General features: G+C 45.9%; 1 protein-coding gene across 1 annotated transcript; it reads left to right on the top strand.

The window, feature by feature from the left end:
- Window positions 1-1,007: 1,007 nt before the first annotated feature.
- On the top strand, window positions 1,008-12,083 carry NIFK (nucleolar protein interacting with the FHA domain of MKI67). Its single transcript, XM_033231813.1, has 7 exons — window positions 1,008-1,288; window positions 2,296-2,433; window positions 6,476-6,584; window positions 7,648-7,859; window positions 10,523-10,582; window positions 10,701-10,769; window positions 11,147-12,083. The coding sequence occupies exons 1-7, from the start codon at window positions 1,184-1,186 to the stop codon at window positions 11,333-11,335; spliced, it is 882 nt and encodes a 293-aa protein (XP_033087704.1). The 5' UTR covers window positions 1,008-1,183; the 3' UTR covers window positions 11,336-12,083.
- The last annotated feature ends 297 nt before the right edge of the window (window positions 12,084-12,380 follow it).

Raw genomic sequence — 12,380 nt, 5'->3', positions numbered from 1 at the left:
ATCCCACTGCGGGGTCCTCCTTTCTATACCTAGGAACACATGTGTAGGCCTGTCTGATCCAGTAGATGGCAGGGCCTCAGTTCTCCAGACCCTGCTCCTTAGCTTTCAGGCTTCACTGCCAACGCCACCTCCTAAGGGGGAGGGACTCTACTGCGTCACCCAGTGTGCCTCTCCCCCACGAGGCTCTTCCATCTCTCAAAGCAGCCATGCTGCCCCAGGCTGTAACTTCTCTAAGGGTCGCCACACAGGAGGGGCTCACACACTAGTGAGTGAAAGAATAACCAAATTAGGGCTGGGCACGGTGGCTCACGCCTGTTATCCCAGCACTTTGGGAGGTTGAGGCGCTAGATCACCTGAGGTCAGTACTTCGAGACCAGCCTGACCAATATGGTGAAAACCCATTTCTTCTAAAAATAAACCAGTCGGGCGTGGTGCGGGCGCCAGTAATCCCAGCTACTCCGGAGACCGAGGCAGGAGAATCACGTGAACTCTGAAGGCAGAAGTTGCAGTGACCTCAGATTGTGCCATTTCACCGCAGCTGGGGTAACTAGAGCGAAACTCTGTCTCGAAAATAATAATAAGCAAATTGAGGAATGTGAGCAGCATCTCAAGGGCACAGGTACTGTTTTGTAATTTTAGACCGCCTTTCAAAGTAGGCGTGAAGGTAATTGTTTCAGGCACTCTTAAGCCAAGCCAAGCCAAGCCAATCGGCGCCTGTACAGCGGAGGGCGCGGAAGCTACCCCAGCCGCAGACCCCACTGCCGCCCCCTCCACCGCTCCGTCCACCCCCCCCCGTCCCGCCCCCACCCCACCCCCGTCCCTCCCCGTTCCCCCCCACCCCCCGCCCCGTTTCCCACCCGCGCCTCGGCGCAACTCACGCCTGGTGCCGCGCCTCCGCGCGACTCATGCCTCTCCCCGCCCCTCGCCAGGCCTCGTGCCCCGCCCTCGCACCGCGGCACAATTTATGCCCAGTCCCACGTCCCGCGCCCCGTGCCCCACCCCCGCTTCTCCGTGCAACTCCTGCTCCAACCCCGCGAGCGACTCATGGCCCTCCCCACCCCTCGCCACGCCTCGCCTCCGCGCTTTGCCACGCCCCTGTCCTGCCTCTACTTCCGCCTCAGGGGAGCTGGGAGCCCGTCGTTTCCGGGAGCGCCGCGTGGAGTTAGTGTTGGTCGCTTTTGGCATGGCGGGTCTTTCTGGCCCAGCTGGGCCGACGCTGTCGCTTAACCCGCAGGAAGATGCCCAGTTTCAAAAGGAGGTGGCGCAGGTTCGCAAGCGCATAACCCAGGTGAGCAGGCACCCTGGTCCAGGCTGCGAGCGGGGGCGATGGACAGGGTCTAGGGGGTATCTGGGGTTGCGCGGTTCCCCGCCCGAACTCCCCTTGCCTTCGCGCACGCCTTCATTACTTCCAGAGTATCCCTAGCGGATTTGACCGAATCAGGGACCCACCTCTTAAGCATGCAGGCCACGGTTTCTGAGACTAAAGGGTTTACGCTGGTCGGTAAATGATGGAGAGGTTTGGCCGCTGAGGCCTTGGAGCCTTCATGTGGAGGGTAAGGGGGAAGTATTGGGGTGAGGGAAGCAGTGGAGGGAACCAGCTGTAGGGAATAGGTTCTCATACCACAGGTTATCTCCGGGTTAGACCTGTCACGCTGCCGCGTTTCCCCCCGAAAATGGGGGTCCCAGACTTAACACATTCGGGAGGTTTGTATGCCGGGTTGTGATCTGGGAGTTATTAAAATAGAGTAGTTGCCAGGTTCCGCTTGCTGACTAGAGACCCTGACATCGCTTATACTTTCTGTGGTTTTTAGCATAAAATACACAGGAAAACTTAGAAGTTATTGTTGCAGAGGTAAGAGTATGATGGTTGCGACGCTGAAAGGCTAATCTGTATTGTGAGAGTTAACAAGCGTCTCGAAAATTTTCCGATGAAGTGCGAGTAAACAGTAATATGCATACAAAATTGAAGGCTATATTTATGTAGAGTTCTCTGGGCAGAAGGTCTAAAATGGCTTGTTCAAAGATGTCCTTGCTTATCCGTTGATTGACATAGTCATTGAGCACTAATATTATACTGGGTGCTGGGATGCCAGGCTGGAAGGATAGTTAATTACTGTTTGACCATGGCCTTTATGGGGAGAGAGACACTAAACAGCCACTTCTTTAATTACTACTGTGGTAAGTGGAAATGCAGAGTAGGTTCTTGGGCCTAGGGCTGGGGTTTTGTAAGTTTTGTTACAATGTGATTTTCTTATTTTAAAAAATATTTAATTTACCTGGTCTTTATGTCTTCAGCGAAAAAAACAAGAACAGCTTACTCCTGGAGTAGTCTATGTGCGCCACCTACCTAACCTACTAAACGAAACCCAGATCTTTTCATATTTCTCCCAGTTTGGCACTGTGACACGGTTCAGACTGTCCAGAAGTAAAAGGGTAAGATTTTTAAAATTGGATTTGATGTTTTGTTTTTCAAATGTGTATGATTCTTGACATTAAAGAGCACGTTCACATACACGTTATTGCTTATCAGATTTCAATCCAAAAAGGAGAGTGGAGGTTTAGAATCTGAAACAGCCACAGGAGCAAAATCAATATTATTGTAAAAGTTTGTTTTTTACATTTCTCCAAATCCTTACATTAAATAACAGTCCTGGTAAATGAACTTCAGTATGAGGCCCAGGTTTATACATCTTTTTGTATTAGCCTCCGGTACAAGCATCCTTATAATAGCAAAGGTTTATATAGTGGATAGTTAGAGATGAAGACTCTGGAGTTGGACTGCCGAGGTTTAGGGCCAGGCTGTACACTTTACTAGAGTGATACGACCTTACCATGCTTCAGTGTTGTGATCTGTTAAATATGAGTAAAACTTCCTGGGAGTATTTAGTCAAAGGTTAAATGAAATATTGAATATAAAGTCCTTGGCACACAATAAACACCAAGTATAATTACTGTTGTGTCATGCCTTCTGATGAGAAAAAGCTGTACGTAGCTGGTTTCAGTAGAAGAGTGACCCGCTTTATTTTCTTTCCCCGCACATAAACTTTGGTTGTAGCCATAGGCACGTATTTGATTTAGCATCTAGGGGATATGGTGTGCATCCATCATCTGTTAGTTGTCCTAAAGATACAGATTATAGGTAGAATTGAGGTCCCTTTTGTACCCTTCCCAGTGCTCTTCACCTTCTCCTTTAATTAGGGAATTAAATTCACAAATTCTGTTTTCTCTTTTTTGAGACAGAGGCTTGCACTGTCACCCGGGCTGGAGTGCAGTGGTGCGATCTCAGCTCACTGCAACCTCTGCCTCCCAGGTTCAAGAGATTCTCCTTGCTTCACCCTCCCAGGTAGCTGGGATTACAGGCACCTGCCACCACACCTGGCTACATTTTTTGTGTGTTTTTAGTAGAGACGGATTTCATTAGTTGGCCAGGCTGTTCTCGAACTCCTGACCTTGTGATCCTCCCACCTCAGCCACCCAAAGTGTTGGGATTACAGGCATGAGCCATCACTCCTGGCCACAAATTCAGTTTTCATTGCTATATGTGTTTATAAGTTTTTACTATATCTATGTATATATGTGCTGTAATACATATGTGTACATATATAAATGTACATATAGTATTATTTTAAAATTGTATTATTTGTATCATTCTTCAGCTGAATTTTTTTACTCAATAATCTGAGCTTTATCCATGTAACTCTAGTGCCTTTGTTATCATTGCTCGTTACTTAGGTAACTAAAGTTTATCCACGCTCCTATTGAACGTTAGGTTTTGTTTTGAGTTTTTTTTTTTTCTTGAGACATTCTCAGTCTTGTCACCAGGCAGCTGTAGTGCAGTGGGACAATCTCGGCTCACTGCAACCTCCGCCTCCCAGATTCAAGTGGTTCTCCTGCCTCATCCTCCTAAGTGGCTGAGATTACAGGTACTGGCCACTGCACCTGGCTAATTTTTATATTTTCAGTAGAAACAGTGTTTCACCATGTTTTGGCCAGGCTGGTCTCAAACTCCTGACCTCAGGTGATCCGCCCACCTCGGCCTCCCAAGGTGCTGAAATTACAAGTGTAAGTGAGCCACTGTGCCTAGCCTGAACATTATGTTTTTTATTTTTACTATTTTTAACTTTACATGAAGCTGCTAGGAACAATCTTTGTGCAGGTATAAGCAGATTTTTCTAGAAGAGCATTTTGCAGACTGGCTCACAATAAGAAGTAAGTTTTTACCATCACAGAGAAGATGAGGGTTTTCAAAAGTTTTATAGCACAAACCAGCACACATACACGTGCATGTAAGCATAACTGAAATAAAAGCCAAATGAGACAATATTTAAACTTGTTTTGTGTGATTTGCTGATTTTCTATTTCATTCTATTCAGGGCTTTTTGGTTGTTATTTTGTTTTGTTTGAGATGGAGTCTCGCTCTGTCGCCTGGGCTGGAGTGCAGTGGCGCAGTTCCTCAGCTGACTGTGACCTCTGCCTCCCAGGTTCAAGCGATTCTCCTGCTCCAGCCTCCAGACTAGCTGGGATTATAGGTGCCCGCCACTATGCCTGGCTAACTTTTTCTTTTTTTTTTTTTTTTTTTTTTGAGACGGAGTCTTGCTCTGTCGCCCGGACTGGAGTGCAGTGGCCGGATCTCAGCTCACTGCAAGCTCCGCCTCCCGGGTTTACGCCATTCTCCTGCCTCAGCCTCCGGAGTAGCTGGGACTACAGGCGCCCGCCACCTCGCCCGGCTAGGTTTTTTGTATCTTTTAGTAGAGACGGGGTTTCACCGTGTTAGCCAGGATGGTCTCGATCTCCTGACCTTGTGATCCGCCCGTCTCGGCCTCCCAAAGTGCTGGGATTACAGGCTTGAGCCACCGCGCCCGGCCTAACTTTTTTTTTTTTTTTTTGAGGCAGAGTCTTGCTCCATCACCCAGGCTGGAGTGCAGTGGCGTGATCTTGGCTCACTGCAAGCTCTGCCTCCCGGGTTCATGCCATTCTCCTGCCTCAGCCTCCCGAGTAGCTGGGACCACAGGCGCCCGCCACCACACCCGGCTAATTTGTATTTTTTTAGTAGAAAGGGGGTGTCACTGTGTGAGCCAGGATGGTCTCGATTTCCTGATCTCATGATCCGCTCGCCTTGGCCTCCCAAAGTGCTGGAGTTACAAGCGTGAGCCACCGTGCTGGCCTTTTTTTTTTCCCCAAAACGGAGTCTCACTCTGTTGCCCAGGCTGGAGTGCAGTGACACGATCTTGGCTCACTGTGCCCTCAGCCTCTTGGGTTCAAGCGATTCTCCTGCCTCAGTCTCCTGAATAGCTAGGATTATAGGCGCACGCCACCACCCCCGGCTAATTTTTGTATATTTAGTAGAGATGGGGTTTCACCATATTGGTCAGGATGGTTTTGAATTCCTGACCTCAGGTGATCCTCCCGCCTCAGCCTCCCAAAGTGCGGGGATTACAGTTGTGAGCCACTGTACCTGGCCTAATTTTTGTATTTTTAGTAGAGACAGGGTTTCACCATTTTGGCCAGGCTGGTCTCAAACTCCTGACCTCAGGTGATCCACCCACCTTGGCCTCCCAAAGTGCTGGGATTATAGGCATGAACCACCTCACTTGGCCTAGTTTTTCTTTTTTGAGATGGAGTCTTGCTCTGTCGCCCAGGCTGGAGTGCAGTAGCACGATCTCAGCTCACTACAGCCTCCGCCTCTCGGGTTCAAGCGATTCTCCCAGCTCCGCCTCCTGAGTAGCTGGGATTACAGGTGCATGTCACCATGCCCAGCTAATTTTTTGTATCTTTAGTAGAGACGGTGTTTCACTGTGTTGGCCAGGCTGATCTCGAACCCCAGACCGCCTCGGCCTCCCAAAGTGAATTTTTTGTATTTTTAGTAGAGATGGGGTTTCACCATGTTGACCAGGCTGGTCTTGAACTCCTGACCTCAGGTGATCCACCCTCCTCAGCCTCCCAAAGTGCTAGAATTACAGGCGTGAGTCACTACGCCTGGCCTTCCCCTCCCTTTTGAGTGTTGAGATTATAAATGGATTTTGAGGGATTTAAATTTTTCCAGGAATCCACCTGTTGAAGATAATTAAGCTGAGACTCAGTTGTGGAAGTGTCCAAGTTGCTTGTTACTGACACAACTGGTGCTAGAAATGAGCCTCCTGATTCCCACTGTTAAGCCATGTAGCTTTTAAGTTGAAGACTTTTTTTATACCATGGGGTGTTGTTACTGAATAAATTCCAGCCATAGGAACTGTGTATTTATCACATGTAACCAAAATCCCAAGAATACCACAAAATCAGCTGTGCGTCCAGATTCTTGCATCTTTTCTTTTTCCCATAACAGTCCCCAGAATATGTGAATTGAAGTTAGAATTAAGCGTGTGGTAATATTTGATAAGGGGCTAATATACATTATTTAAAATAATGGCATTTTAGGAATTTGATGATGCATTCAAACTTGATTATTCTACTTTTTGTGGCGAATTCTCTGTTGCAGACTGGAAATAGCAAAGGCTATGCATTTGTGGAGTTTGAGTCTGAGGATGTTGCCAAGATAGTTGCTGAAACAATGAACAACTACCTGTTTGGTGAAAGACTCCTGGAGTGTAAGTGCTCCTGTCTTACTGCAGGGTTGCCTGGGTGCCTGCTGCTGGTGGGTGACTGTGGTGGGAAGGGCGGCTTGCCCAGCTGCCTGGACATGCCACTTCATCTCTGGGATGACTCTTACAGAATGGTGCAAGGACTTCAGTGTATGTTACAGGCAGATTCTAATTGGAATTTTAAAGTCTCCCAGCCTGAGAGCTGTTTTTACCCTCCATGGAACGGGACAAGTTACCTTGGGGACACACGGGAGGAGCAGCTGACCCGTCCTTATGGGCTGTGAAAGGCTTCTCTGAGGAAGTAGCATTGACATTGAAACCTGAAGACTAAACAGGAACCAGCCAGGTGAAGGGGACAGGAGTGAAGACAGACTATTCCTGGCTGAGGGACAGTGAATGCCTAACCATTCGGCTGTGAGAGAATGTGAGGAAAAGTAGCAAGAGATGAAGGAGCAGGAAGAGGCTTCAGGTCAGGTTACTGAGGGCCTTCTAAGTCAGCCAGTTCAGAATGTATCATGAGGGCAGTGGGGACAGCATCAAAGGTCAGGAATCGCATTGCAAAATCTGTCTAAATGGCAGTGGCTGCAGCTCTTCCATATGAGAGAAGCCAGAGGGAGCGGAGGAGCGATAGCACCAGATGAGTAGTTCATCTTGCAGGAAGCAGCCAGTGCAGGTTCGTCCTACAGAAAGGAGCTAGCGCAGTCCCTACCCTGCAGAAAGGAGCCAGCGCAGCCCCTACCTTGCAGTCCATAGGGTACAGAGAGCATCCCTGTCCAGATCCTGCTGCCCTTGGGAGCCAAAGTGAAGTTTCTGGCCTCCCTGTGCCCATGGTAGCATGTGGTCGTCTTAGGTACCCAAGTTCACAGCTGATGAGGCTGACCAGGTAGTGTCTCTCTATTCACTTCCCGTTGCTGTGAGAGAAGCTGGGATTACAGATGTAAGCCACTGTACCCAGCCACATCATTTTGTTATGTGAGGAATGGCACTGGGGAGATTCTAAAGTTAACATTAAAATCTCTTTCCTACCATTTGGTTGAAACTTTTTATGTTTTTTTCTTTTTAAAAATAGGTCATTTTATGCCACCTGAAAAAGTACATAAAGAACTCTTTAAAGACTGGAATATTCCATTTAAGCAGCCATCACATCCATCAGTGAAACGGTATAATCGGAATCGGACACTAACACAAAAGCTACGGATGGAGGAGCGATTTAAAAAGAAAGAAAGATTACTCAGGAAGAAATTAGCTAAAAAAGGAATTGATTATGATTTTCCTTCCTTGGTAAATATTCATGAAATCTTTTTTGTGGTTTGTTGTGGGGAGGGGAGGGGGTGACTTTGTACCTTGTAAAGGACCTAGCCTAGTGCTTATCACAATCTTGGCTCACTACAACCTCCACATCCTGGGTTCAAGCGATTCTGCCTGTAGCCTCCCGAGTAGCTGGGATTACAGGTGCACACCACCATGCCTGGCTAATTTTTACATTTTGAGTAGAGACAGGGTTTCTCCATGTTGGCCAGGCTGGTCTTGAACTCCTGACCTCAGGTGATCCACCCACCTCAGCCTCCCAAAGGGTTGGGATTATAGGCGTGAGCCACTGTGGCCAGCCAGTTTTTTGACTAAACTTTTTTTTTTTTTTTTTTTTTTTTTTAGACAGAGTGTTGCTCTATTGCCCAGGCTGGAGTGTGGTGGCACAATCTCAGCTCACTGCAACCTCCACCTCCCAGGTTCAATCGATTCTCCTGCCGCACCCTCACAAGTAGCTGAGATTACAGGTGCGTGCCACCACACCTGGCTAATTTTTTGTATTTTTAGTAGAAATGGAATTTCACCATGTTGATCAGTCAGGTCTCGAACTCTTGACCTCAGGTGATCTGTCCAACTCGCCTCCAAAAGTGCTGAGATTACAGGTGTGAGCCACCATGCCTGGCCTGACTAAACTTTTGAAACATTCCATTGTAGGTTCTTCCTAAAACATTATGAGACCAGATTCTGTTATTTCCTTTTTTTTTTTTTTTTTTTTTTTTTTTTTTTTGAGGCGGAGTCTCGCTCTGTCGCCGGGACTGGAGTGCAGTGGCCGGATCTCAGCTCACTGCAAGCTCCGCCTCCTGGGTTTACGCCATTCTCCTGCCTCAGCCTCCCTAGTAGCTGGGACTACAGGCGCCTGCCACCTCGCCCGGCTAGTTTTTGTATTTTTAGTAGAGACGGGGTTTCACCATGTTAGCCAGGATGGTCTCGATCTCCTGACCTCGTGATCCGCCCGTCTCGGCCTCCCAAAGTGCTGGGATTACAGGCTTGAGCCACCGCGCCCGGCCTGTTATTTCCATTATACAGAAGAGGAAAGTTGTTTGTTGTTGTTGTTGTTTGAGACAGAGTCTCTGTTGTCCAGGCTGGAGCGCAGTGGCACAATCTTGGCTCACTGCAAACTCCTCCCAGGTTCAAGTGATTCGCCTGTCTCAGCCTCCCAAGTGGCTGGAATTACAGGTGCCCACCTCCACACCCAGCTACTTTTTGCATTTTTAGTAGAGACAGGATTTCACCATGTTGGCCAGGCTGGTCTCGAACTCCCGACCTCGGGTGATCCACCCACCTTGGCCTCCTAAAGGACTAGGATTACAGGAGTGAGCCACCATGTCCGGCTAGAAGAGGAAACTTCTTTTAAGGAGATAATCTGATTTGTTTAACTTACATAATCTGTTTTTTAAGTTACTGAAGTAAAGCCACTATTTAACTGAAAACTATAATACTCTTAGATTGCCATTTATTAGCTAACTGAGGTAATGTGTGCCTGTAGTCCTTGCTACTCAGGAGGCTGAGGCAAGAGGATCTCCTGAGCCTAGGATTTAAAGTTTGCAGTGAGCTGTAATTGTACCATTGCACTCCAGCCTCAGCAATAGAGCAAGACCATATCTCTAAAAAAAGAAAAAGATTGTCATTCAGAGGTGACACTGCCAGAATTAAGTCTTTGGTTTACTGTATGCTATAAGTAAATACCAAAACACTGAACCTTTCGTCCATCTGTCACAGTAAGGAGAGCTGTGTCTTTTATTATAGATCAAGAATGAAGCTCGTTATGGTATGGCTAGTATAGGTAAGGGTCTTATTCTTTTCTTTTTTTTTTTGAGACAGTCTCCCTCTGTTGCCCAGGCTGGAGTGCAGTGGCGCTATCTTGGCTCACTGCAACCTCCGCCTCCCGGGTTCAAGCGATTCTCCTGCCTCAGCCCCCTGAGTAGCTGGGACTACAGGTGCACACCACCACACCCAGCTAATTTTTTGTATTTCTTTAGTAGCAACGGAGTTTCACCATGTTAGCCACCCTGGTCTCGAACTCCTGACCTCATGATCCACCCACCTCGGCCTCCCAAAGTGCTGCGATTATGGGTGTGAGCCACTGGGCCAACCAATTTACTAGGTTTTTCACCTTATCCAGAAACTAGATGACTGTTACTCTCCTTTGCCTCAATTCTCGGTGGTTAACTTTTTGCCCAAATTCCAAATAATGTCTTTAATAGTATTAGAACATTTCAGCACGGCCTTAGGCCCTGGTGCTCTTGTGAAGCATTTGGGAACTGAGACAGTGAAACTTGGTAAGAGGCATGCCAGCACTGCTTTTCCTGTGCCCTGTTTGTGACTGAGTGGAGATGGGGTGGCCTGCCTTTGCCCATTCTTCTTGCTTCCACCCTCCTGAATTCAGGATTCTGTGAATCAATGAGCTCCAGGTTTTGGCCTTGCCTTCAACCTCTGCAGCTCTGTCAGTTCCTCTGCTGGGTTTTTCCTAGTTTTGCCCTTTACTTGAGATAATTCACTATATTTATGAGTTTTGATTTTTAAACTGAAATACGCTGTCATTTAGGGAGGATTTATTAATAATATATATGAGGATCTAATGCTAAGTTGGGAAAGAAAAGATACGAGATTGTCAATTTATAACTTCTTTATTAAAGATTTTACAGAAAACGGAAAGTATTTCAAAAACTAATCGTCAGACGTCTACAAAAGGCCAGGTAAAATGTTTTTAATCATTTTACATGTAAGATATTAGAGAAGGATAAATAGGAAAACATTCAAGACTACCATAGCTGATCAGTATTCAAACTGATATCTTTTAAAATTCATTTTAAGGTTTTACGTAAGATGAAGAAAAAAGTTTTAGGTACTCCTGACACTCTTGAGAAGACTGTGGATAGCCAGGTAAAATGGTTTTCAATACTCTGGGTACCAGATATTATAGAAATAATTTGAAGAAGGAAAAGTAGTTTCTGCTACTCTCATTTTAAGATTTCAAATTAAATATTGTGACATTTGGTAGATCTTTATTGTTGATTTAGCAGTTTTCTGCCAAAAACCTTGTAATGGAACATGCTATATTTGTTAATTGTGAATTTCTGTACTAAGTTTGATAGGCATCTGAGTTCTTTATTCTTTACAATGGTATCACCAAAAGATGGAAACAGACCTAAAATAATGGGGTGCACAACTTGTAAAAATAGAGGAGAGGTGATATTTTTGGGTTAAGTGATAATGTTGGTCTACATTTCTGTATTATAATCTTTACTTGTTGAATCCAGGGCCCCACACCAGTTTGTACACCAACATTTTTGGAGAGGAGAAAATCTGAAGTGGCTGAACTGAATGATGATGATAAAGATAATGAAATAGTTTTCAAACAGCCCATATCCTGTGTAAAAGAAGAAATACAGGAGACTCAAACACCTACACATTCACGGAAAAAAAGACGAAGAAAAAGCAATCAGTGATTTTCAGTGTATTATATTTCTTCTGAAAAATATAATATTTTTATGAGAGTGGACTTTGTATTTTACTAGGTGCAATGAAATGCAACCTTTGACAAGATTTTCAGAGGAAAAATACCCTGTTTGGTCCAGTTTAAGAAAAGCAGTCTGTAATTGTGGACTGCCTGCCCGTGGCTGAAGTACAGGGGTGCGCACCAGCTTGCACTGGCTTGGCTGACACGGCCTCTTCGTCCTGGCCTCTAGTTTTCTTCTGATGTTTCATAGCTATCCTTAGTTTACTCTGCCTGGCTAGAAAGTTGACCACTAACTGCAGGTTTAAGTTCTAAACTGCAGCGTTTTCTGTCACCAGCAGTTAAAGACCACCAATCTTGTTTGTCCACCTACCTGGTTTGTCAGGGACATTTAACTCATGGGGATGCTTTAGATTTCAACGTGAAATGGTTAAAGCTGGAAGTTTATATGTAGAGTGAGAAGGCAGTTCCAGTGTTAGCACAGGTTTGTTTTATGTGTTCAGATTTTAATCGCGATTCAAAAATGACTCATGTTTACCAATAATGTTATGTTAGTTTTGGTTGTGCTAGCATGGATTAATAACCACCATTTTATACCAGTATCATCAGTGAGGAATTGTATTTCAAGATTCAAACAATAACCAGCAATTAAACTTTTTTTCTACGATTTATTTGTTTGCGAGTAGGACTTGGGAGTCATTGGGGAAAAAAAATAGTAAATTTTCCCCTTCATTAGCGAATTCAGATTCATTAAAAACATTGCTTTCAGATGTCGTAGCTCATGCCTGTTATCCCATCTCTTTGGGAGGCTGAGGCAGGAGGATCATTTAAGGCCAGGAGTTGGAGACCAGCCTGGGCAACATGATGAGAGCCCCTCTCTACAAAAAATTTTTAAAATGAGGCTGGGCATGGTGACTCACACCTGTAATCCCAGTACTTTGGGAGGCCAAGGCAGGTGGATCATAAGGTCAAGAGATTAAGAGCATCCTGGCCAGCATGGTGAAACCCCGTCTCTACTAAAAACACAAAAATTAGGT

The sequence above is a fragment of the Trachypithecus francoisi genome, unplaced genomic scaffold (assembly GCF_009764315.1).
Source record: "Trachypithecus francoisi isolate TF-2019V2 unplaced genomic scaffold, Tfra_2.0 Lachesis_group13, whole genome shotgun sequence".
NCBI lineage: Eukaryota > Metazoa > Chordata > Mammalia > Primates > Cercopithecidae > Trachypithecus > Trachypithecus francoisi.
The sequence above is the reverse complement of the archived record's forward strand: the minus strand, read 5'-3'. Positions and strand labels throughout refer to the sequence as shown.